At 44.8% G+C, this 27,569-nt stretch overlaps 1 protein-coding gene across 18 annotated transcripts in view; it reads left to right on the top strand.

Moving 5' to 3' along the window:
- Nucleotides 1-27,569, top strand: part of rap1gapa (RAP1 GTPase activating protein a) — a 473,779-nt gene that overhangs the window by 441,822 nt on the left and 4,388 nt on the right. For 14 of the 18 annotated variants that reach the window (XM_063033337.1, XM_063033341.1, XM_063033326.1 and 11 more), the window contains 5 exons: nucleotides 5,512-5,621; nucleotides 9,274-9,387; nucleotides 11,763-11,889; nucleotides 13,104-13,212; nucleotides 16,131-16,234. In XM_063033337.1, coding sequence (XP_062889407.1) covers nucleotides 5,512-5,621; nucleotides 9,274-9,387; nucleotides 11,763-11,889; nucleotides 13,104-13,212; nucleotides 16,131-16,234 — 564 coding nt within the window. Of the gene's footprint in view, nucleotides 1-5,511; nucleotides 5,622-9,273; nucleotides 9,388-11,762; nucleotides 11,890-13,103; nucleotides 13,213-16,130; nucleotides 16,235-24,060; nucleotides 24,114-27,569 lie in introns of all 18 variants that reach the window. The other 4 variants (XM_063033331.1, XM_063033328.1, XM_063033329.1 and 1 more) reach the window with 4 other exon arrangements.

The following is a 27,569-nucleotide window of genomic DNA, read 5'->3' on the forward strand; positions in this document are numbered from 1 at the left end:
CGCCTGTATACTCCCTGCCTTTCGAGAAGTCTTATAATCATAGAACACTACAGCACAGAAACAGGCCCTTCGGCCCATCTAGTCAGTGTCCTAGTCCCATCAAAATGCACCCAGACCATACCCCTCCCATCCATGTACCTATCCAAATTTATCTTTTTTTCTTGAAATTGAACCCAAATCCACCACTTCTGCTGTTCCACACTCTCACTGCCTTCTAAGTGAAGAAATTCCCCCTCATGTTCCCCTTAAACATTTCACCTTTCACCGTTTACATATGACCTCTGGTACTAGTCTCACCCAACCTCAGTGGAAAAAACCTGCTTGCATTTACCCTATCAATACCCCTCATAATTTTGTATTCCTCTCTGAAAGATCCCCTCATTCTCTACACTCCAAGGAACAAAGTCCAAACCTATTCGACCTCTCCCGAAATCTCAGGTCCTCAAGTCCAGGCAACATCATTGTAATTTCTAGCCCACAGTAATGTTGGAACCCCATTCACCACTCCTGACCTGTCCTTGCCAGGAAGCTGCCACTTGGTCGATACCAATGAGAACTGGTAGCCAGTGCTCTGATAGGCTGGAACTGCTGCAGATTGTATCACTAACATACAGTGGTTTAGCAAGACAGATGTGTCTCCGGTACTGTCAGTGGACTGCTATAGTCATTGTTTCAAAGTGCAACTTCGAGTAGATGTTCCAATCAATATATAATGACCATTGCATGTCCTGATTATGATATGATTTAACAACTTCAAATTATTTGTGTTGTAATGTAGAGTAAATACGTAATTTATTAGTTAATAAGTGCTAGTGTATTACTAGTAGTTATTGTTAACTTAAGTGTGAATGTTTAAGTAATGATAAATATACACACAGTGGTCACTTTATTAGGTACAGGAGTGGAACCCAGTGTGTGTTCTGCTCCCGTAGCCCATCCCCTTCAAGGTTCGATGTGTTCTGCATTCAGATATACTGTACTGCACACCGCTGTTGTAACGTGTGGTTATTTGAGTTACTGTCATCCTCCTGTCATCCTGAACCAGTCTGGCCATTCTCCTCTGACCTCTCTCATTAACAAGGCGTTTTCACCCTCAGAACTGCTGTTCACTTTTTTTTTCCCTTTTGTTTTATACACAACATTCTCTGTAAACTCTAGAGTCTTGTGTGTGAAAATCCCAGGAGATCAACAGTTTCTGAGATACTCAAACCACCTCCATCTATCACCACAGCCAAAGTCACTAAGATTATATTTCTTCCCTGTTCTGATGTTTGGTCCGAACAAGTGAACCTCTTGGCCATGTCTGTATACTTTTGTGAATTGACTTGCTGCCACATGATTGGCCGACTAGATATTTGCATTAACGAGCAAGTGCAAACATGTACCTAATAAAGTGGCCACTGAGTATCTATACAAACAGTAATGTATATACAGTATAATAACATAGAAACATAGAAACATAGAAAATAGGTGCAGGAGTAGGCCATTCGGCCCTTCGAGCCTGCACCGCCATTTATTATGATCATGGCTGATCATCCAACTCAGAACCCAGCCTTCCCTCCATACCCCCTGACCCCTGTAGCCACAAGGGCCATATCTAACTTCCTTTTAAACATAGCTAATGAACTGGCCTCAACAGTTTGCTGTGGCAGAGAATTCCACAGATTCACCACTCTCTGTGTGAAGAAGTTTTTCCTAACCTCGGTCCTAAAAGGCTTCCCCTCTATCCTCAAACTGTGACCCCTCGTTCTAGACCTCCCCAACATCGGGAACAATCTTCCTGCATCTAGCCTGTCCAATCCCTTTAGGATCTTATACGTTTCAATCAGATCCCCCCTCAATCTTCTAAATTCCAACGAGTACAAGCCCAGTTCATCCAGTCTTTCTTCATATGAAAGACCTGCCATCCCAGGAATCAATCTGGTGAACCTTCTTTGTACTCCCTCTATGGCAAAGATGTCTTTCCTCAGATTAGGGGACCAAAACTGCACACAATACTCCAGGTGTGGTCTCACCAAGGCCTTGTACAACTGCAGTAGTACCTCCCTGCTCCTGTACTCGAATCCTCTCGCTATAAATGCCAGCATACCGTTCGCCTTTTTCACCGCCTGCTGTACCTGCATGCCCACTTTCAATGACTGGTGTATAATGACACCCAGGTCTCGTTGCACCTCCCCTTTTCCTAATCGGCCACCATTCAGATAATAATCTGTTTTCCTATTTTTGCCACCAAAGTGGATAACTTCACATTTATCCACATTAAATTGCATCTGCCATGAGTTTGCCCACTCACCCAACCTATCCAAGTCACCCTGCATCCTCTTAGCATCCTCCTCACTGCTAACACTGCCACCCAGCTTCGTGTCATCCGCAAACTTGGAGATGCTGCATTTAATTCCCTCATCCAAGTCATTAATATATATTGTAAACAACTGGGGTCCCAGCACTGAGCCTTGCGGTACCCCACTAGTCACCGCCTGCCATTCTGAAAAGGTCCCGTTTATTCCCACTCTTTGCTTCCTGTCTGCTAACCAATTCTCCACCCACACCAATACCTTACCCCCAATACCGTGTGCTTTAAGTTTGCACACTAATCTCCTATGTGGGACCTTGTCAAAAGCCTTTTGAAAATCCAAATATACCACATCCACTGGTTCTCCCCTATCCACTCTACTAGTTACATCCTCAAAAAATTCTATGAGATTCGTCAGACATGATTTTCCTTTCACAAATCCATGCTGACTTTGTCCGATCATTTCACCGCTTTCCAAATGTGCTGTTATCACATCCTTGATAACTGACTCCAGCAGTTTCCCCACCACCGACGTTAGGCTAACCGGCCTATAATTCCCCGGTTTCTCTCTCCCTCCTTTTTTAAAAAGTGGGGTTACATTAGCCACCCTCCAATCCTCAGGAACTAGTCCAGAATCTAACGAGTTTTGAAAAATTATCACTAATGCATCCACTATTTCTTGGGCCACTTCCTTAAGCACTCTGGGATGCAGACCATCTGGCCCTGGGGATTTATCTGCCTTCAATCCCTTCAATTTACCTAACACCACTTCCCTACTAACATGTATTTCGCTCAGTTCCTCCATCTCACTGGACCCTCTGTCCCTTACTATTTCTGGAAGATTATTTATGTCCTCCTTAGTGAAGACAGAACCAAAGTAATTATTCAATTGGTCTGCCATGTCCTTGCTCCCCATAATCAATTCACCTGTTTCTGTTTATAACGGTATATTGAAATAAATAGTCGGTGGTAAATCTTTGGCAGTATTATTCACACGATATTATTCACAAGCAGGGATGTGTTTCTTTTGGAGGGAGCTCAGAACATATTTGTTTGGATGGAGAGGTTGTCCAGTGAGGAAAGATCGAGTCAGTTAGTTAGTTAAGCCATCACCCTTACAAGGGCATAGGCCACAGACAGCAGCTCACCCGAGTCCTTTTTCCTGGGCCAGTCTGCTGGTGGTGCTGAATGGCAGAAGGTTGATCAGCCCTGTGGCTTCCACTGACTAGCAGATCTCACCACACGATTCCATACGTCTTCCAGACGAAGATCCTTCCTCTCCCAGAAACGAGGTCTTTGGATCTTCACACTAAAGCAATTCCTTCTCATCTCTGTTCTGAGGACATTCCTTTATTCTGAGGCTGTATCCTCTGGTCCTAGATTCCCCCAATATAGGAAACATTCTCTCCTCATCCAATCTGTCTAGGCTTTTCAATATTCAATAGGTTTTAATAAGAACCCTCCCTCATTTTTCTAAACTCAAAGCCATCAGATGCTCCTCGTATGTTAACCCTGTCATCCCAAGGTCTTTCTCGTCAACCTCCTCTGGAGCCTCTCCACAGTGAGAATTTCCCTCCACAGGGAGCAATGGAAAGTGAATCATTGATTTTCGGGTGAGATAGCCACTTTATAGGGGTCGGGGATTTAGGGAACAGGTAGGACACAGCCGCCAGGTTCAGGTTAACCTTTGTCGTACTGAATGGAGGAACAGGGTCAGCACGAGAGGTACAGGGGATGGCTGCTGTGAAGGGAGAATGGTAAAGAAAAGTAACATCGGTTGAACAGTTTCTTTAAAATTATAATTGAAATAATTAAGATTTCCAGCAAGATGCCAAAAGGCTTGGAATATTATCATTACTAAAGAATTGGACGCTAAGGAGCATAACAATTAGTGTGACATTATTACAGCTTGGGGCAGCAGAGTTCAGAGTTCAATTCCGGACTCCTCTGTAAGGAGTTTGTATGTTTTCCCCATGGAATGTGTGGGTTTTCTCCGGATGCTCCGGTTTCCTTCCGCAAACCAAACACGTACCAGTTAGTAAGTTAATTGGTAATTGTAAATTGTCCTGTGATTAGGTTAGGGTTGATCGATGGCTGCTGGTCGGCATGGCTTGGTGGGCCAGAAGGGTCTGTTCCACACTGCATCTCAATAAATAAATCTATTTTGCACCAATTGAATTTGATATTTCTTCCACCGATTTAAACCCTTTTGGTTCATCGAAGAGTGTAGAAACTTGTGCTCTTCAAGAATGCCCATTTTTAAAAAAAGGAAACAAGTTAGCAATCGTCTTCATACTTCTTCAATAGTGAATCCCTAAAGAGGCCCACTGAGCCGAGAAGTTTGGAGAGGTTTATGTCGATTGTTTGGAGAGGTTTAAGTTCAAAGTAACTTTATTATCAAGGTACGTATATGTCATCATGTACAACCCTGAGATTTATTTTCTTGCAGGCATTCACAGTAGGACAAAAGAAACAATAGAATCAATGAAAAACCACATGCACAAACAAAGGCTGACAATCAACCACTGTGCCAAAAAAAAAACAAAATGTGCAAATAAATAATTTGGAGAACGTGAGTTGTAGAGTCCTTGAAAGTGAGTCGATAGGTTGTGGACTCAGTTGAGTGTTGAGGAGAGTGAAGTTATCCATGTTGGTTCAAGAGCCTGATGGCTGAAGGGTGATAACCGTTTCTGAACCTGGTGGTGTGGGACCTCGAGCTCCAGTGCCTCCGTCCCAAAGGCAGAAGTGAAAAGAGAGCATGTATGCAGGGGTTTATGAACTAGAAGTCGTGGGTTAAGGATGAAAGGTGAAATATTTAAGGTGGACATGAGGGAGAAGTTGTTCACTCAGAGGGTGGTGAGAGTGTGGAACGAGCTGCCGGGGAAGTGGTGGATGTGGGTTTAGTTTCAACATTTAAGAGGAATTTAGATAAGTACATGGACAGGAGGGTATGGAGGGCTATGGTCCAGGTGTGGGTGGATAGAACTCGGCAGAATGATGGATTAACATGAATCTGATGGGTCAAAGGGCCTGTTTCTGGGCTGTAGTGTTCTATGCTTCATATATATTACCAAGGAGTATTCCTTTTTTCAGAGTAAGTTCCCATGTTTTATGATGTATGTGAGTGTGTGCCACCTGGGAGTCACCGTGTGAAATGGGATAGTATAAAACACGGATACCTGGGTCTTGCAGGATAATGATTCAGTATGTTTTCACAGTCCCTGATTATCCCTGGGAAGAGTCCAACAAGGAAAAAGTCCGGACCTTTTGGCTCTCGTCGGAGCAGTGCTATTGGCATTGAGAACATCCAGGAGGTGGTAGAGAGAAGGTATGGGGGTCAAACATGGTGTGGTTTGCTACGGTACGCTTCCTGACAGGGATATCTAATCCTATTGTACAGCTCTTCTGATCATACCATTGTAATATTACTTACACTTCAATGATTTGAAAAAATTAGCTTCATAAGACATAGGAGCAGTTCGGCCATTTGGTCCAACAGGTCTCTCCACTATTCCATCATGGCTGACTTACTATCTCTCTTGTAACGCCTGGTTAAGATTTTTACTGCTACGCTGTAGGTATTTCATTTTAGCTGTTCTGTAAGAGCAGTCTGTTCTGCTTTCAGCATGTTTGGGTTTGAGCTAAAGATAAGGGGTTGTGATGCTCTAGCTTAGGAATGTAGTGTCATCCAATCAGGATGGTGGAACTCGGAGAAGGTTCTAGAGAGCACTGGGTGGAGAGGTTTTTGTGACGGACAGTGGTGTGGGTCGAGGTCTTTTTGGCGGGAGATGGGAGAAGACAGAAGGGAAGATGGCTGAGGATGCTGTCCCTGTTGCACAAGGTGCTCTGTGCAGTTTATTGGCTTCAAGGAGGAACGACCAGTACTCCCGTGGAGAAGCCTATTTGTTCAAGTTGGATTTCAAGCGAAATTCGGAAGGTGAGGTGTGCTTTCATGCAGACCATAGATCCAGCGCATGAGCTAAAGACAACTTCAAGATGAGCTCCAAGTTATGCACACATTTGGACAGGGTTAACTGTAATGGGCCCTCATTATTGTTTTCCTTTTCTTTTCCTACTAACCTAGATAAAGCTGACATTTGTAAATATACTTAGAATTGTATGCAGGGTACGATCTGTTACTTTTTGCTGACGGATAATTGCAAGTGGGCAACATTTACACAGTATTCACTCAGACTGGGGTGTGGGCAAAACATCCCAGCGCTCCCAGTCTGGTGGGACCCAAGTCATATCGACCCTAGACAAACGGAATTCAAGGAAAATGGTTTTCTCACTGCTGAATCCATTGGCTTGTTACTGAGGTTAAAAAGGGCTTTCACTCTCAAACCCCATTCTCCTGCCTTCTCGCTGTAACCATTGGTTTCCTGACTAATTAAGAACCAATCAACCCCCGCTTTAAATATACTCAATGACCTTACCTCCACAACCATCAAAGGCACTGATTCCGCAGATTCACCATCCTCTGGCTAAAGAAATTCCTCCTCATCTCTGTTCTAAAGGAATGTCCTTCTGTTCTAAAGCTATGCCCTCTAGTCCTAGACTCTCCCAGTCTAAGTCAATTGTCACCTGTGCATCAAAACATACAGTGAAATGTGTCTTTTGCATCAAATCAAATCATCGAGGATAAGTTGGGGGCAGTCTACAAGTGTTGCCAAGCTTCTGGCACCAACATGACATGGCCACGACTCGTTAACCGTACCCACACGTCCTTTTGAAACGTGGAGAAAACTGGATCACCTGGGGGAAACACGCAGTCATGGGGAGAATATACAAACTCGTTATGGACAATGGCAGGAGTCAAATCCTGATCTGTAGAAATACTACAGCATAGAATCAGGCTCCTTGTCCCATCTGACATGCTGACAAACTCTCCTTTCTAATCCCATCTACTTTCACCCAGGCTATAGTGCAGAGAGTTCTGGGCACTGTGCCCAGCACATCACAGGAACCAGCCTCCCTCTGTGTCTACACTTCTCACTGCCTCAGTGAAGCAGCCAGCATAATCAACGACCCCATCCACCCCAGACGTCCTCTCTTCTTCTCCCTCCCATCAGACAGAGGATACAACAGATTGAAAGCATGTATCTCCAGGTCTAACGACAGTTTCTTCCCTGTGGTTATCAGACTATTAAATAGTACCATAATACATGCCCTCTAGTCACATTGACCTGGAATGTCTACATTGCACTTTCTCTGTAACTGTTACACTTTATTCTGCAATCTGTTATTATTTTCCTTTGTACTATCTCAGTACACTGTGTAATGATCTGATCTGTATGGATAACGTGCAAAACAAAGTTTTCCTTATACCTCAGTACATGTGACAATATCTTCATCCTCAGTGGTTCCAGATCCTGAAAGTCCCACCCCAGGGGCACAGTGGGGGCACCTTCACGAGGACGTTCTGTTTTTATTTCTGCTCATCCCATTCATCCCACTTCCCAACTCACTATCTGAGGGACACAGACTGCTACGCACAATGTTGTCCAAGTGCTGCTTAAATGAGATGAGAGTTGCTGAACACACCTCCCATTGCTGAATCAAAATCAGAATTAAGTTTATTATCACCAAACCATCAGACATAGGAGCAGAATAAGGCCATTCAGCCCATCAAGTCTGCTGTGCCATTCCATCATGGCTGATTTATTAACCCTCTCAACTCTCTTGTCATACCTTCTTCTCATAACCTTTGACACCCTGACTAATCAACAACCAACACAACCTAAGGATTTGCTGTGGTAATCCACAAGTGACGCTACACTTTCCTACATAACATGGCCACAATGTTCAACAGAACAACCCAAGCAACAACAACAGCAAAACAAACCCACTCTCCACCCACAAACACAGACGGGCTTCCAAGCTGGAACAAGCCGCCTCCGGACCTTCAGACCGGGTCCTGGAATCTCATTCGTCAGGCCTCCAATCCCCGGGCTAACTGACCTGAGGGCTTCAACCCACGGGACTGGCCAACGGAATAAAACTTTAAAGCATATGTCATAGATAATAGATTTGTTTGACTTTTACTCTGCTCTCGAATAGATCTGAAGGGTCTCATGGGGCTATTTGAAGACATTATTATCCTTTCATAGTGAAGTGTTTGTGTTTGTCAAATACTGCTTTGGAAATTCATCTCCAGCACTTCCTGGAGTATTCTACTTCCTCTTCTTAAACCCATCACCCCTACTGGGGCACAGGCCACCGATAGCATCTCGCCAGAGTCCTCTATCCTGGGCCAAACTTTCACTTCGTCTTCAGATGTAGTGTATCCTTCCTCTCCCAGGATTTTGGAGGTTCTGTTGTCATTTCTGTGACTCCAGGTTTTTACGGGATGGGGTTGCTAGCCCCAGGACCGACCGTCCTCCTTTCGCAGCCGGGGTCGGGACCGTACATGGCAAAGTCCGTCTTCTACACCTCTCTATCTCTGCTTTGTCCATTACACCACTGGCATTTAGGGCAGCAATGAAGGTCTTCCATCTCTGGCGGTGTCCACGGCTTCCTTCATCGTGCCAGTAACTTCCTCTCGGGTTTCACTACTGTCAGCCATGCAAATCCTGGGGTGGAGACTCAGGAATACTGTCACACACAGATGTAGAAGGTTCTTCATGGCTGTTTCCGTGCAGTTAGGCCTGAGCTGAACCCCTGAACCTGAAGGACTGGGGGACCCTCTAAGTTCGGTTTCTACCCTTTCACCTGTTGGGCATGGCTGACTCTCCCAAGAGCCAAAGCCTAAAGCCCTGACTCCAGCCAACGTAGCTGTCCAGGTCACTGAGGCAAGCAAGCCTCCAAACTACGACAAGGTTGTGGCCCTCCTGGAGGGCTCTACAACCAGTACCAATTTAAGTTGCTTACTCAACCATTGTTGCTGATGAAGTGATAGTGAAAAGAGCTGTGATGGAGGTATTTTTGTCCTGTACAAATATTTTTGGGTTTTCAATTTCCCTCTCCTTTGTTACCCACAGAGAGAGCTCATCAAGTACTCAGAAGACCCCAGACAGTGGTCACATATCACAGGAACCAAAATCTGAAAACTCATCCAATCAGAGTTCTCCCGAGATGCCCACCACAAAGAACAGGTATGTGCATTTCCTTTAGATATATTACAGAATTTGTCAGCTACTAAAGAGTGTTCTCTCCATCGGTGAAATCACGACATGAGGTCGCTCTATAAATCGAAGCCAAAATCACGGAAATTCAAAACTGGGCCAAAGTTCAAAGCAAATTTATTATCAAAGTATGTATTTTATATTACAGCTTGATATTTGTCTCCTTACAGGCAGCCACAAAACAAAGAAACACAATAGAATCCACTTTAAAAAGTCCATCAAACACCCAATGTACAGAAAAAAAACTGTGCAAACAACAAAAGCAGGCAAACAACCGAAGTTCTCAAAAGTTTCATGAAACTTTCAGTTCACTTCCCATTGTTTATTTAATTGTTTTTTTGGCAACTGAAATCGCTGTTCCTTCCAAACACTTGGAAAATTAATTTTTATGTGGGAAACCTTCCTTTCGCCTATTCCTCTGCCCTTTTTTAAGTTTGTCTGTCTTTTAATTCAGTCTTTCTTTTTCCCTCTTTATTTCACCTTCAGTAGACTTTTTCACACTGAAGACACTAGTTTTACCTGCATTGTAAATCAGACCCAGGTTCCTGAAGTATATCATAGCTGGGGGTGTTGACATGATAAGCTCCCAGTACCTATTAAATGCTCCCAATGGCATTTGTCTCAAATAGCCCAGTCCACCCCCTGGGTTTCATGTGTGGATTAGCTATTAACCATTTCAGCTGACAGGACAAGAGACAAAGGCGGGTTACTGGCGCCTTAAAACCAGTCGCTTCAGGCAGATGAGGTTCATCAGCCATGTTTGGCAGCTCATCTAGGAGAAGGAAAACTCTGATCTCAAACCTCCACTGCCTTGGGGAAGGCTTCGGAAATAAAAGCCAAGGAAAAATCCAGACCTGGAGTCCCTAAGGTAGTCCTACTTTGAGTTCAACACTGACTGGCAACTCCTGCAACGCCACTGCTGCCAAACTGTATCTGTTGTTCCTGTGGATTCATCAACTGTGCGGCGAAGGGGAGCCTGCTGTATGGGCAGCAGCTCGCTCTCCATATCGTACTGCCCAGGCTTGTGTATCATGTGAACAGCCCGTATGGAAAATCCATGGTTCTGAGGACCTCAAATCAGACCCAATGAGAGTTTAATTCCCACAGACAGAACGATATCTGGTGGCATGCGCTGTGCCTGTGTCACATCTGTGGACTGAGAAAAGATCAAGTCTACCAATACTTGGAGCATTTTCAGTTCAGTATTTCAAGGTCGACAAATATTGATGTGGAAAACATTCTTTGCATATTGTGTTCAGTTCTGTTGAAGGGTCTCAGCCCCAAATGTTGACAGCTTATTCCTCTCTATAGACGCTGCCTGACTGCTGAGTTCCTCTAGCATTTTGTGTGCGTTACTCTAGTCTGACCACACCTGGTATTGTGTTCATTTGTGGTCGCCTTATTATATGAAGGATGTGGAAGCTTTAGAGAGGGTGCAGAGGAGATTTACCGGGATGCTGCCTGGATTAGAGAGAGTGCAGAGGAGATTTACCAGGACGCTGCCTGGATTAGAGAGTATGTTTTATGAGGAAAAGTTGAGTGAGCTAGGGCTTTTCTCTTTGGAGTGAAGGAGGATGAGAGGTGAATTGAAAGAAGTGTACAAGATGATAAGAGGCATAGATCATTTAGACAACCAAAGACTTTTTACTAGGGCAGAAATGGCTAAAATACGAGGGGACATAATTTCAAGGTGATCGGAAAAAAGTATAGGGGGACATCAGAGCTAAGTTCTTTACACACAGAGTAGTGGGTGAGTGGAACACACGACTAAGTGCTAGAGGCAGATACAATAGCAGCATGTGAGAAAGGCAGATGGATGATAGAAAAATGGCGGGCTATGTAGGAGGGAAGGGTTACAAGGTTAGCACAACATAATGGGCCAAAAGGCCTGTACTGTGCTCTGCTGTTGTATGTTCTGTGTTCCATGTGCAGAGGTACAGTGAAAAGCTAATATCAGGGTACATAATTTTAAGTATAGAAGGATGTCAGAGGTAAATTCTTTACACAGAGAGTGGTGAGTGCATGGAATGTGCTGGCAGGAGGTGTTAGAGGCAGATACATTAGGGTATTTAACAGGCTCTTAGATAGACAGATGGATGATAGAAAAATGGAGGGTTATGTGGGAGGGAAGAGTCAGATTGATGTTAGAGTAGGTAAAAAGGTCAGCACAACATCATGAGCCGAAGGGCCTGTGATTTCTATTTTCTATGTTCTGCATTAAACTTTGATCTTATCGCGTGGAACCTGAGCACACCAAAAGCACTCAGATACGTAGCTGAGGGCAAACGACTTTAGAAGGTGTGGGGAGCCAACTAACAGAAGTGTACATTTCTCTTTACTTACAGAGTAGTACTAAACCAGAAGGGCCTGTGTGAAGGCGTTCAGGATCTCTCTCGCTCGTCGTCGAATGCCAGTAGCTTTGCCAGTGTCGTAGAGGAAAACGAAGCCCTTGAGGACTATGATACCGGGATGGTAACCAACTTAGCAACGTACACAGGGATTTTTGTTCCACAAAAGGGTCACGTGATCCTGTAGTAGTTTCTGCCCTGGGGGTGTTAGCATCTTTTTCCTCATATCCGTTCCTTCTCCCAGGCTTTCCCTTCCTGTATCCATTCCCTCTCCCAGGCTTTCCCTTCCCGTATCCGTTTCCTGTCCCAGACTTTCCCTTCCCATATCCATTCCCTCTCCCAGACTTTCCCTTCCCGTATTCATTCCCTGTCCCAGACTTTCCCTTCCCATATCCGTTCCCTCTCCCAGACTCTCCCTTCCCGTATCCATTCCCTCTCCCAGGCTTTCCCTTCACATATCCGTTCCCTCTCCCAGACTCTCCCTTCCTATATCTGTTCCCTCTCCCAGACTTTCCCTTTTCTTCGAATGCATTCCCTGTCCCAGACTTTCCCTTCCCATATCTGTTCCCTGTCCCAGATTTTCACTTCCCGTATCCGTTCCCCGTCCCAGGTTTTCCCTTCCCATATCCGTTTCCTGTCCCAGGCCTTCCCTTCCCGTATCCATTCCCTGTCCCAGACTTTCACTTCCCGTATCCGTTCCCTGTCCCAGGCTTTCCCTTCCCGTATCCGTTTCCTGTCCCAGACTTTCCCTTCCCGTATCCGTTCCCTGTCCCAGACTTTCCCTTCCCGTATCTGTTCCCTGTCCCCGATTTTCTCTTTTCCTCATATCCTTCCCTCTCCCAGACTTTCCATTTTCCATTCAGAAATCTGATGACGGAGGGGAAGAAGCTGTTCCTAAAATGTTGAGTGTGTGTCTTCAGGCTCCTGTACCTCCTCCCCTGCTGGTAGCAATGAGAAGAGGGCACGACCTGGGTGATGTGCATCCTGTAATGATGGCAAGGCCGGTGCCCATGAGCTGGCTGAGGGTACAACCTTCTCCGTTTTTTTCTGACAAATTCCTCAGCTGCCATGGAAATAGAACTTGTGTTAGTCCACCCTCTGGATTAACCATAAGCAGAAGACCATGAGGTATATGAGTAGAGTTGGGCCATTTGGCCCATTGAGTCTGCTCCGCCACTTCATCATTAAAACTCCAGTGACAATACCACAATGCCTCTAAAGCACTATTAAAATTAATTAGCGTTTTGTTTACATGTGTGAACATTTTGCTCCTGTTCTCTCCAGCAAAGATTCTACTCCAACCAGAAGTCAACCTGCCCTTTCCTTTTGTCCTTGCAGGACAGTCTATCCTCCAACACGTCCCAGAAACGGAATTCCTTCACCTACAGCACATGGCTGGAAGACAGCACCAGTAACATCAGCGCACACAGCGCCGGGAGCTCGACAAGTGAGTTCAGACAGCTTCCCGTCCCCTACGCATCTCTACAATTGCGTCCATTAGTCATCTATCAGCTTTCCTTGGCACCTGTAAAAAACCACGAGAAAACTGCTCTTCATCTTTGTAGCCCACACAAAATTCTGTAGAAACTCAGCAGGTCAGGCAGCACCGATGGAGGGGAATTAACTGTCAATGATTCCTCTCCATAGATGCTACCTGACCTGCTGAGCTCCTCCAGCATTTTAGGCCATAACACCTCGGAGAAGAATTAGGCCATTCGGCCCATCGAGTCTGCTCTGCCATTCCATCATGGCTATCTATTATCCCTCTCAATCCCAGCCTCCTGCCCTCTCCCCATAAATTTTGACACCCTTACTAATCAAGAATATATCACCTTCTGCTTTAAATGTACCCAGTCACTTGGCCACTACAGCATCTGTGGCAAGGAATTCCACATGTTCACCCTCGGCTAAAGAAATTTTCCCTCCTCTCTGTTCTAAATGGATGCCCCTCTATTGTGAGGCAGAGCCACCTGGGCCTAGACTCCCCCACTATAAGCAACATCCTCTCCATATCCACTCTCCCAGATCTTTCAATATTCAATAGGTTTCAGTGAGATTCCCTCTCGTTAATCTAAACACCAGCAAGTGCAGGCTGAAAGCCATCAAACGCCCTGGTGTGTTAACTCTTTCATTCCTGGAATCATTCGCATGAGTTTCCTCTGGACCCTCTCCAATACCAGCACACCTTTTATTAGAAAAGGTGACCAAACCTGCTCACAATATTCCGAGTGCTGTCTGACCAAATAGTTACAAAGCCTTATCATTACATCCTTGCTTTTATATTCTAGTCCTCTCAAAATGAATGCTAACATTGTATTTGCCATCCTCACCTCTGACTCAAACTGAAAGTTAACCTGAATGATATCCTGCACATGAACTCCTGATTCCCTGTGCACCTCTGATTACTGAATACTTTCTCCTTGTTACACCTCAACTCATCCCACTGACTTCAATTTTTCCCTATCACCTGCCTGTCCTTCCTCACAGTCCCATTACACACTGTTTCTGCATGTGTACCAAATGTCCCATCCTCAGTCCTATCAGTCTGGTTCCCAGCTCCCTGCCAACTTAGTTTAAACCCTCTCCAACAGCTCTAGCAAACCTGTCCACAAGGATATTGGTCCCCTCAGGTTCAAGTGTAACCCATGCTTTTTGTACAGGTCATACCTTCCCTGGAAGAGATCCCAGTGGTCCAGAAATCTGAAACTTTATTCCCTGCACCAGTTGCTCAGCCACACATTCATCTAACAAATCATCCTTTTCGTACCGTCACTGGCACGTGGCACAGTAATCCAGAGATTACTATCCTGGAGGTCCTGCTCTTCAACTTTCTCCCTAACTCACTATATTCTCTCCTTATATTTGGACATGTGGCTCTGGATTTCCAGCATCTGCAGAATCTCTTGTGTTTGTAATATTCAGACTGAAAGTTTTAGAACTTCTACAATATTTGGCTATGTCAAAGAACTGAAGTATTCTGGCAGATCTGCTGCAGAATAACACGCAAGGCAGCCTCACTGGTGAATATCTGTTGGGAAACTAAACCAGATTGACAATAGTTCAAGACACCAAAGTCTGCAGATGCTTGAATATTGAGTTTAAAAAAAAAAAAAATTGCTGGAGGATCTCAGTGAGTCAGGCTGGATCTGTGGAAGGAAATAAACAGTCAGTATTTCAGGACAACATGCTTTAAGCATATTTTCCACCATAGATGCTGCCTGACCTGCTGAGTTCCTCCAGCATTTTATGTGTGTTACTCTGGATTTCCAGCACCTCTTGTGTTTATGTTCTGTTGATCTCCACCCTCTGTAGAACACTATGGCAGAGTGCAGACCCTACAGCCTACGATGTCCCGACCTTTGAACCCGTTCGGCACGGTAGCGTCGTGGATAACGTAATCGCTTTACAGCGCCAACCTTTTAACCTAGTCCAAGATGCAAGGGTTCCTTCGGCTTCCTCCCACACCCCAGTGCCGTGCGGGTTCGGTTGTCACTTGGTCTCTGTGACTAGTCCCCTGTTTTTGCTGCGAGGTTGAATCTGGTGTGGAGTTACCAGACCCTTCAGCCCCCGAGGTTGTGCCAACATTCAATCTACCCTAACATCAATCTAACCCTTTTCTCTCACATAATCCTCAATTTTTGTATCATCCATGTGCCTAACTAAGCATCTCTTAAATGTCTCTAATATTTCTGCCTTTACCACCACTATGTTCCATGCACCCACCACTCTCTGTGTAAAAAAAACACACAACCCTTACCTCTGATATCCCTCCTATACTTCCCTCCAATCACCTTAAAATTATACCCCCTCATATTGGTCATTTATGCCCTGGGAAAAGGGTGCTGGCTGTCCACTTATCATCAAGTAAGTCCCTGCCATTGTCCGAATTATCCCTTTCTCAGTCCAGCGACAGGGCCACCAACTGTTTCTCCTTCCTGGTATCTGCTATTTACTGGGAGATAAAGAATCCTCAAATCTTACTGAGCCTCTTGGTCTTGGGCACTGGGATCACTTTGGTAGCTTTAGGGTCTTCCCTCTTGACCCACGTTTTAGAACATTGAACAGTGCAGTAGAGGCCCACAATGTTGTGCTAACCTTTTAGCCTAGGGCTAAGATTAATCTAACCTTTCCCTCCTACATAGCCCTCCATTTTTCAATCATTCATGAGCCTATTAAAGAGTTTCTTGAATGCCCACATCTCCTGCCTCTACTACCACCCCGGCAAGGTGTTCCACACCCTCCACTCTCTGTGTGAAAAGCCTATGTCTGACATCCACCCTATGCTTTCCTCCAATCACCCTACGTTTATTCTTTTAGACTTGGTCTCACATGAACTACCCTCTGCCAATTCCCCTGTGTCTGTAGGTGGTCCTCGTCCTCTCGTCCTAGACCCTAGCAAGAGCGGTGATTTACCCCGGCCTGAGATCAAAATTAAACTTGAAAAATCTGAACCACAGAAATTCTCTCAGGTAAACAGACATATTCCCTGTGTGTTCATGGTTTAAATTCTTCAGTGTTCACATTCTGCTTCCTGCATGCTTGTTGTGTGGAGGGTTGCTGCCTACCATGGCCTGCTCAACACACACAAAATGGTGGAGGAACTCTGGAGGTCAGGCAGCATCAACGGAAATGAACAAACAGTCTCAGGTTGGAGGAGCAACACCTCCTATTCTGGTTGGGGCCTCCGACCTGATGACTTGTACATTGATTTCTCCAACTTCTGGTATTTTCTTTACCCTCCCCCTTCCCTCCTGTTCACTTCCCCACTCTGGCCACTTACATCTTCTCCTCACCTCCCCCAGTCCCCCTCTTCTTTCCCTTTCTCCCATGGTCCACTCTCTTCCTCCTATCAGATTTTTTCTTCTTCAGCCCTTTTCCACCTTCCACCTTCCAGCTTTTCATTTCATCTCTCCCCCCCCCCACTTCCTCTCCCAGCTAGCTTCACCCCTCACCTTCTAGTTTGTTCTCCTTCCCCTCCCCCACCTTCGTATCCTGGCACCTTTCCCCGTCCTTTCCAGACCCAATGAAGGGTTTTGGCCTGAAACGTTGGTTCTTTATTCATGTCCATAGACGCTGCCTGACCTGCTGAGTTCCCCAGCATTTTGTGTGTGTGTTGCTTTGGATTTCCAGCATCTGCAGAATCTCTTGTGTTTATGGTCTGTTCAAAATTGTTTAACCTTTCATTTTACTTCATAATTCCCGGTGATTATCCTTGCTGTTGGTTTGTTTGTTCAATGGAAATGGTAAATATTACCCTTCCAGTCTAGCAGGCATCTAGATTGGAAATGGTTCTGCCATTAATTTCACCAGGCATCGTTCAGACTTCCTCACTACAAATAACAGCTGAAGATCTCTCAAAAATTAGACCTTATATTTTCTAAAAACTCGCATACTTCTCCTGTCCAGAATTGTTGATCGTTTCCTCAGCTCAACCTCAGAAAATAGAGGAAAACTGAAGAGAATTTCCAGTGCAATATGAATGTAAGGACATCTGTAGGGGACTGCAGAGGACTGAGATATTTGGGTAGTCTTTAGACTATAGATGCGGAGTTGGTTTATTATAGTCACACATACTGAGGTACAATGAAGAGCTTGGCTTGCATACTGTTCATACAGATCAAGGTTCAAGGAACAAATTTAAAAGTAAATTTTATTATCAAAATACATATATGGCCTGAGATTAATTTTCTTGTGGACACACTCAATAAATCTATAGAATAATAACCACAACAGAACCACTGTGCAGTCAACTAGTGTGCAGAAGGCAACAAACTGTGCAAATACCAAAAGAAAGAACTAATAATAATAAATAAATCCACAATAAATACTTGAGAACATGAAATGAAGAGTCCTTGAAAGTGTGCCCATTAGTTGTGGGACCATTTCAATGATGGGGCAAGTGGAGTTGAGTGAAGTTACCCCCTTTGGTTCAAGAACCTGATGGTGGAGAGGTAATAACTAGTAGTTCAACTGTAAAGAAGGTGGGAGAGCAGAAACCTGATTGGATGAGGACTAACCAATCAGGAGGGACAGACAATGGGCCTATAAATACAACCAGACTGGATGCGCCCGGGCATCATTCTTGATGAAGAAGGCAGAGTTTGTCATCAAAACGTCAGTTATAGTTGACACCCGTACCCAGCTAGAAACCCGAGAGGAGTTTATTGTGCTGAACGGTGTCCACGACTCTCTGGAATGTGTTGTCACAGGCAGAGCAGCTGCCATACCAAGCCACGAAGCATCTAGATACGATGCTTTCTGTTGTGCGTCAATAAAAATTGGTGAGGGTCAACAGGACATACCAAATTTCTTTAGCCTCCTAAGGAAGTAGAGCCATTGGAGAGCTTTCTTGGTCTTAGAACCTACGTGGTTAGACCAGGACAGGCTGCTGGTGAATTTCACACGTAGGAACTTGAAACTGTTGAAACTGTCGACCCTCTCAACCTCAGCACCATGGCTGAAGACAGCATGGTCTCCACCTTTGATTCTAAGAGCCTCAGGAAGAAGCATTTCCAGTCCTATTGGGCACTTTCCGTGAGACACACCACCCATTGTAAATGCAGGACTCTAGGAGATCATCTCAATGCAGAGATAGGTGATCACAGCAAGATTGCCTGATTTAAGCTAGCCGACAATATTAAAGAGACGACCAGAAGTATCTTCAGATGCACAAAGTGTGAAAGAGAGGTGAGTGTGTATATCAGACCACTGGAAAGTGATGCTGGAAAGGTAGTAATGGGGGACAATGAAATGGCAGACAAGCTGAATAAGTATTTTGCATCAGTCTCCACATTAGCAGTATGGTTGACGTTCCAGGTGTCAGGGATCATGAAGTGTGTGAAGTTTCCAATACTAGAGAAAATGTTCTTGAGAAACTGAGAGGTCTGAAGGTAGGTAAGTCACCTGGACTAGATGTTGTACACCCCAGGTTTCTGAAAGAGGCGGCTGAAGAGATCATGGAGGCATTAGTAATGATCTTTCAAAAATCCCTAGATTCTGGAATGGTTCCAGAAGACCGAAAAATTGCAAATGTTACTCCACTCTTCAAGAAGGGAGAGAGGCAGAAGAAAGGAAACTATAGGCCAACTAGTCTGACCTCAGTGGTTGGGAAGATGTTGGAATTGATTATTAAGGATGAGGTCTCAGGGTACTTGGAGGCAGATGATAAAATAGGCCGTAGTCAGCATGGTTTCCTCTCGGGAAAATCTTGCCTGACAAATCCGGTGGAACTTTTTGACAAAATAACAAACAGGATAGACAAAGGAGAATCGGTTAATGTTGTATACTTGGATTTTCAGAAGACCTTTAACAAGGTGGCACACATGAGGCTACTTAACAAGCTACAAGCCCATGGTATTTTGGGAAAGATTCTAGCATGGATACAGCAGTGGCTGATTGGCAGGAGGCAAAGAGTGGGAATAAAGGGAGTCTTTTCTGGTTGGTTGCTGGTGACTAGTGGTCCACAGAGGTCTGTGTTGGGACGGATTCTTTTTACATTATGTATCAGTGATTTAGATAATGGAATAAATGGCTTTGTTTCTAAAGTTTGCAGACAACGTGAAGATAGGTGAAGGGGCAGATAGTTTTGAGGAAGTAGCAAGGCTACAAAAGGGCTTAGATTGGGAGAATGGGCAAAGAAATGGCAGATGGAATATAGTGTTAGGAAATGTATGGCCATGCACTTTGGTAGAAGAAATGAAAGGGTTGACCATTTTCTAAATACAGAGAACATACAAGAAACTAAGATGCAAAGGGACTTGGGATTTGCTGGTTGAGTCTATGGTGAGGAAGCAAATGCAATGTTAGCATTCGTTTCAAGAGGACTAGAATATAAAAGCAAGGATGTAATGTTGAGGTTTCATAAAGCACTGGTGAGGCCTCCCTTGGAGTATTGTGAGCAGATTTGGGCCACTTATCTTAGAGAGGATGTGCTGAAATTGGAGAGGGTTCAAAGGAGGTTCACAAAAATGATTCCCGGATTGAATGGCTTCCCATATGAAGAGTGTTTGATGGCTCTGGGCCTGTATTCACTGGAATTCAGAAGAATGATGGGTGACCTCATTGAAAACTATCAAATGGTGAAAGGCCTTGATTAAGTGGATGTGGAGAGGATGTTTCCTATGGTGGGAAAGTCTAAGACCAGAGGACATTGCCTCAGAATAGAGGGACATCTTATTAGAATGGAGATGAGGAGGAATTTCTTTAGCCAGAGAGTGGTGAATCTGTGGAATTCTTTGCTACAGGCAGCAGTGGAGGCCAAGTCTTTATGTATATTTAGGGCAGAGGTTGATAGATTCTTGATTGGTCAGGGTGTAAAGGGACACAGGGAGAAGGCAGGAGATTTGGGATGAAAGGAAAATTGGATCAGCCATGATGGAATGATGGAGCAGACTTGATGGGCCAAAAGGCCTAATTCTGCTACTATATCTTATGGTCTTGTGGTCTAATTTAAAACACTCGGCCTGAAACGTTGATTGTACCTCTTCCTATAGATGCTGCCTGGCCTGCTGTGTTCACCAGCACTTTTTTTGTGTGTGTTGCTTGAATTTCCAGCATCTGCAGATTTCCTCGTGTTTGTGTAATACACATAAATTGCTGGAGGAACCTAGCAGGTCTTCAGGTGCCACATTAGAGTAGTGGTTAGCATTGCTATTGCAGTTCGGGGTGTCGGAGCTCAAAGTTCATGAGCGTATGGGTTTCCCCCAGGTGCTCCGATTTCCTCCCATAGTCCAAAGACACACTGGTTAGTAAATTGGTTGGCTATGGTAAATTGCCCTGTGACTAGGCTGGGGTTAAATCAGTGGGTTTCTCACTGGGGCAGATAGGCCAGCCCACACTGTATCTCTAAAATAAAAACCAAAACTAATTTTTTTAAAGGGTCAGGCAGCATCTGTGAGAAGGAATAAAGAATCAGGTTTTTGGGCCATGACCTTTCATCAGGACAGTCCTTCATCAACACTGCCTCATTCTTTTGATTGACTGTAAATGAACAAAACCAGTGCAGATAATGGTCTGCTTTCATACAATGCTTTCGAAGATTGCATCCTCCAAATTTTCATTTTCATTGTAACATTCGAGACGATTGTCAATACCTTCAAATTCTTTCAAAGTTGCTAACTTGTTGAAATAGTGAAACTCTTTCATTTTAGCTCCCGGCCATTTCTGGCATCTCCAAACCTGAATTCATGAAACCACAGTGAGCAAAACAGTTCAGAATTGTCATAGTGCTTATTTCTCGCCAACAATCAGTGACAAAAATCATTGCCTTTTGAACACAAACAGCACTAAATGACTCTATTTTAAAACTGTTCACTCTAAGCACAGTGTAGTGTCTAACGGCCACACAAGTGCACATGACTGACGCTAGTTAGAAACTTTTCGGCAACAGTCTTCTGTCCCAGTTAAGCAGCATAGTGTCCCAAACAAATGAAGTGAATCCCAGCTATTTTTTAGATTAGCTTTTGTTCTTTAAGATTTGTCCCAAAACTTAACTGCACTGATTAAACCAACGGCCCAAATAACTAGAATCCATAGTGTATACAAGTATTTAACATCTAGTTCTCTGGAATTCTTAGCAGAGGCACAACTTGCCTTCGTTAGCCGAGGCGCTGAGTTCAAACATCAGGAAGTTATGTTGCAGCTTTAGGCTGTGTCTGGAGTATTGCAGAGAGTTCTGGTCACCCCATTATAGGAAGGACGTCAAGAGTTTGGTAGGGTGCAGAAGAGGTTTACCAGGATGTTGCCTGGATTACAGGGCATGTGCTGTGACGAGAGGTTGGACAAACTTTTATTTTCTCTGGGCAGAGGCTGAAGGCAGATCTAATAGAGGTTCATAAGATTATGAGAGGCATAGATGGAGACGACAGCTCTCACAGGGTTGAAATGTCTAATACTAGAGGACATGCATTGAAGGTGAGAGGGTATAATTTCAAAAGAGATGTAAGGACAAGTTTTCATCACAGAGAGTGCTGCGTGCCTGGAATGCGCTGCCGGGGTGGTGATAGAGGCTGATACATGGGGGATTTTTGAAAGATGTTTAGATAGGCACGTGAATGTGAGGAAAATGGGAGAATATGGACATTGTGGAGGCAGAAGGCATTAGTTTAGTTGTTTCAGCACAACATTGTGAGCTGAAGGGCCTGGTCCTGTACTGTTCTGTTTTATTATCAATTGTACCTTTAAATTTCATACAAACTATTTTGCATGTAATTAGAAGCAACTACTTGTTCTGTTTCGAAGGACTATGACCATTTCATCCTCTGCTTTCTGAGAGTAGATCAGTTGTGAGGCACTTACTATATCTTTCTACTGGAAATGACTCAAGACCATAAGATATAGGAACAGAATTAGGCCATTCAGCCTATCAAGTCTGCTCTACTATTCCATCATGGCTGATTTATTATCCCTCTCATTCCCATTCTCCTGCCTTCTCTCTGTAACCTTTGACACCCTTACTAATCACAAACCTATCAACCTCCACTTTAAAAATACTCAATGACTTAGGTTTCACAAGTGTCTATGGCAATGAATTCCACAGATTCGCCATACCATAGCTAAAGAAATTCCTCCTCAAATCTATTCTAAATGGATCTCCCTCTATTCTGAGGCTGTGCCCTCTGATCCTAGACTCCCCTATGATAGCAAACATCCTCTCCACATCCACTCTGACACATTGTAAAGCTTCACGTTTGTTAAAGTTACCTTGCCTTTTAAAGCACAAGTCCAAGCAAGCCTAGGATCATTTGTATTGATCGTAATCTGATCTCTCTAAGCAAGTATTTCCATTGTACTGTGCTGGCTAGTTGGTTTTCACCTCAGACGTGATGTGAATGAAAAGCACTGACGTCTGTGATAGAGGATTCATACACTCAGCTCACACTGTGTCGAAAATAACAGTTCAATCAGCTCTGAATGGTTGAGAATCTATTTTGTGGAGTGTAGGAAAATGAGGCGTAACCTTATCATGTGCCATGTCATATGACATCATCATTATGTGCCATGTCACATGACATCATCATTATGTGTGTGTCGTATGACATGGGTGTTCATGGTCTTTCCATGGCTATGATCAGTCTCGGCAATTTTTTCCTACAGAAGTGGTTTGCCATTGCCGCCTTTTGGGCAGTGTCTCTACAAAACAGGTGACCCCAGCCATTATCAATACTTTTCAGAGATTGTCTGCCTGGTGTCAGTGGTTGCATTACCTGGACTTGTGATACGCACCAACTGCTCATACGACCATCCACCACCTGCCCCCATGGCCTCACATGATACTGATGGGGGGCTAAGCAGGTGCTTGCTCTAGGGTGACTGCAGGCCAGCGGAGGGCAAGAGTGCCTTACAGCTCCTTTGCTAGAGACAAACCTCCATCCCCCAACCCTGGGTGACCTTACAGGGGTGTATAAAATCATGAGAAGCTTAGGCAGGGTGAATGCACTCCCAACGTCCTGGGAATCAATAACTCTAGAGTACAGGTTTAAGTGAAGAGGGCAGAGACTTAATAGGAGGTCAATCTATGCCTCTTATCATCTTGGACTGTACATTGCTGGCAAGTTCCCTCTGATCCTCCTGTACTCTACAGAGAAAGGGCCAGGCTCACTCAACCTAACCTCGTAAGACACGCTCTCTAATCCAGGCTGCATCCTGGTAAATGTCCTCTGCACCCTCTCTAAAGCTTCCGTTAGTCTTGCGAGACCATGGATCTGCGCCTGGAAAGTCTTCACTCTCCAGGGCGCAGGCCTGGGCAAGGTTGTATGGAAGACCAGCAGTTGCCCGTGCTGCAAGTCTCCCCTCTCCACGACACCAGTGTTGTCCAAGGGAAGGGCATTAGGACCCATACAGCTTGGCACCAGTGTCGTCGCAGATCAATGTGTGATTAAGTGCCTTGCTCAAGGACACAACACGTTCCCTTGGCTGGGGTTCAAACTCACAACCTTCAGGTCACTAGTCCAATGCCTTAACCACCTGGCCACGTGCCCAAGTGGTTAAAGCTTCTACATCCTTCCGATAACAAGGTAATAATTAAAGAATCAGTACTTCATGATCCACTGAATCGTGACCTGCTGGCACAGTCGCTGCTCGATCCAATCCATTTCAGTTTTCAGCCAGACCCGCCACCATTCATGTGTACTCTCGTGTCCATCGGTTTTATGTTTACCTGCATGGAAGGTGATGTTGGTAGGTGTTTGTCATTGTACATTGACGTTGCATGATCACTTGTAAAGACCTTGGGAACTGGACTGGAAAGCTGCTTTTAGACTAAAATTAGTTGTATTTCAATGTAACTTTCTTGCAGCAAGATCCGGAGAAATATTGAAGCGATTTAATCGAGAGGTGAGTTTGAAACAGGTATAGATTACTTTTTCAAATTCTGAAGCTTTGTAAATTGACATGTATAATGTTTCTTGTTTGTGTGCTTGCTCTTGTCTGTCCAAAGTGCTTTGTGATGTCTGTATTGGCAATGGGGCTGTCTGTCGTGACCGTGCCAGATTTTGGCAAGTGCAGTAGGTCAGGGGCCCCCAACCTTTTTTTATGCCATTGGCCCCGGGTTGGGAACCCCTGCTTTAGGAGAATCAGAATCCGGTTTCATATTGCTGGCATGTGTGTGAAATCTGTTGTTTTGTGGCAATGCACAATAATAAAAATACTATAAATTAAAATAAGAAATATATATATTAAGTAAGTAGTGCAAGGGGAGAGCAAATAAAATAGAGCTAGTGCTCATGGGTTCATTGTTCATTCAGAAATCTCATGGTGGAGGGTAAGAAGCTGTTCCTGAAACACTTGGTGCATGTCCTCAGGCTCCTGTACCTCCTCTGTGAGCTCTGAAAGTACTCACTGGAGTTCAGAAGAATGAGGGAGATTTTATTGAAACTGATTGAACTTTGGAAGGTCTAGAAAGAGTGGATGTGGAGAGTCCTATAGTGGGGGAGTCTAGGATCAGAATGCACAGCCTCAGAATAGAGGGACATCCGTTTAGACGAGAAGGAATTTCTTTTTGATCGAGGCACGACTGCGCAGACGCATGGACGTCAGCGAGTTAGACCAGCGGGAAGAGCTTAAAAAGAAGACAGCTTTATAGAGCACGCGCGAGAGTAGAGGGGGACAGAGTAGGAGAGTTTTGGCTCAACAGGACTTTGGCGATAACGGGTCGAGGCGAGGTAAGTTACTGTGAAGAATAGGAAGCATGTCTGTCAGGCCGGTGTTCTGTTCTGCATGTCAGATGTGGGATGTCCGGGAGACTCCCAGCCTCCCGGACGGTCACATCTGTGCCAGCTCCTTAGAGAGCTGGAGATGCAGCTCGATGACCTTTGTCTGCTCAGGGAAAGTGAGGAGGTGATAGAGAGAGCTATATAGGGACGGGGTTCGTATTCTGGAGATGGAAAGATCAACCAGAAGACAGCAGAGGAGAGCCAGGAGAAATACAGCCATGGTTGCCACCACTACCACATATACATGTCCCACCTGCAATGGAGCTTGTGGGTCCAGGATAGGACTGTATAGTCATCAAAGATCTCACCATTAAAAGAGTGGACATCGTCATTGGATTTCGATGGACAACCAAAGAGAGAGAGATAGGCAAGTAGTCACACCGGGGCCTCGGGAAACAGAGAAGTGGGTAACAGTCAGGAGAGAGAAGGGCAAGAGTCAGATACCAGAGAGTTCCCGGTGACCGTCCCCTGTAACAATCAGTACTCCTGTTTGAGCACTGTTGGGCAGGGAATGGCCTACCTGGGGGAAGCAACAGTGGCCACGCCTCTGGCACAGAGTCTGGCCCTGTGGCTCAGAAGGGTAGGGAAAGGAAGAAGGCAGCAGTGACAGGGGACTCTATAGTCAGGGGGTCAAACAGGCGATTCTGTGGACACAGCCAGGGATGGGCTGTTTCTGACCATGTCTACAATATCCTGAAGTGGGAAGGAGAACAGCCAGAGGTCTGGTACATATTGGTACCAACGACATAGGTAGGAAAAGGGAGGAGGTCCTGAAAACAGACTACAGGGAGTTGGCAAAGAACCTGAGAAGCAGGACCACAAAGGTAGTAATCTCGGGATTACTGCCAGTGCCACGTGACAGTGAGTATAGGAATAGAGTGAGGAGGAGGATAAATGTGTGGCTGAGGGATTGGACCGGAGGCAGGGCTTCAGATTTCTGGATCATTGGGACCTCTTTTGGACCAGGCATGACCTGTGCAAAAAAGACAGGTTGCATTTGAATCTGAGGGGGACCAATATCCTGGCAGGGAGGTTTGCTAAGGCTATTGGAGAGAGTTTAAACTAGAATTGCTGGGCAGTGGGAACCAAACTGAAGAGATGGAGGAAGGAGCGGTTGGCTCACAAATTGAGAAAGCTTGCTGGCAGTGTGAGAGGGAGGATAGGCAGGTGATAGTGAAGGGATGTGCTTGAACTGATGGCTTGAGATGTGCCTATTTTAATGCAAGGAGTATTATCAACAAAGTGGATGAACTTAGAGTGTGGATCAGTACTTGGAGCTATGATGTTGTGGCCATTACAGAGACGTGGATGACTCAGGGGCAGCATTGGCCACTTCAAGTGCCAGGCTTTAGATGTTTCAGAAAGGATGGGGAGGGAGGCAAAAGAGGTGGGGGCATGGCACTGCTGATCAGAGATAGTGTCACAGCTGCAGAAAAGGAGAAAGACAGAGGAATTGTCTACGGAGTCTCTGGATGGAAGTTAGAAACAGGAGGGGGTCAATAACTCTACTGGGTGTTTTTTATAGACCACCCAATAGTAATAGGGACATAGAGGAACAGACAGGGAGACAGATTCTGGAAAGGTGTAATAATCACAAGGTTGATTTTTAATTTCCCCAGTAATGATTGGTATCCTCCTAGACTAGAGCAAGGGGTTTAGATGGGGTGGAGTTTGTTAGGTGTGTTCAGGAAGGTTTCTTGACACAGTATGTAGATAAGCCTACAAGAGGAGAGGCTGTATTTGATCTGGTATTGGGAAATGAACCTGTTCAGGTGTCAGATCTCTGGGAGAGCATTTTGGAGATAGTGATCACAATTCTATCTCCTTTACCATAGCATTGGAGAGGGATAGGAACAGACAAGTTAGGAAAGCGTTCAATTCGAGTAAGGGGAAATAAGAAGCTATCAGGCAGGAACTTGGAAGCATAAATTGGGAGCAGATGTTCTCAGGGGAGTGTACGGCAGAAATGTGGCAAATGTTCAGGGGATATTTGCGTGGAGTTCTGCATAGGTACATTCCAATGAGACAGGGAAAGGATGGTAGGGTACAGGAACCGTGGTGTACAAAGGCTGTTGTAAATCTAGTCAAGAAGAAAAGAAAAGCTTACAAAAGGTTCAAAAACTAGGTAATGATAGAGATCTAGAAAATTATAAGGCTAGCAGGAAGAATCTTGAAAATGAAATTAGGAGAGCCAGAAGGGGCCATGAGAAGGCCTTGGCGGACAGGATTAAGGAAAACCCCAAGGCATTCTACAAGTATGTGAAGAGCAAGAGGATAAGATGTGAGAGAATAGGATCAATCAAGTGTGACAGTGGAAAAATGTGTATGGAACCAGAGGAGGTAGCAGAGGTACTTAATAGAACATAGAATAGTACAGCACAGTACAGGCCCTTCGGCCCACAATGTTGTGCCGACCCTTAAACCCTGCCTACCATATACTTGTGAATACTTTGCTTCAGTATTCACTATGGAAAAGGATCGTGGCGATTGTAGGGATGACTTGCAGCGGACTGAAAAGCTGGAGTATATAGACGTTAAGAAAGAGGATGTGCTGGAGCTTTTGGAAAACATCAAGTTGGATAAGTCACTGGGA

This window comes from Mobula hypostoma, chromosome 25 (assembly GCF_963921235.1).
Source record: "Mobula hypostoma chromosome 25, sMobHyp1.1, whole genome shotgun sequence".
Lineage (NCBI taxonomy): Eukaryota > Metazoa > Chordata > Chondrichthyes > Myliobatiformes > Myliobatidae > Mobula > Mobula hypostoma.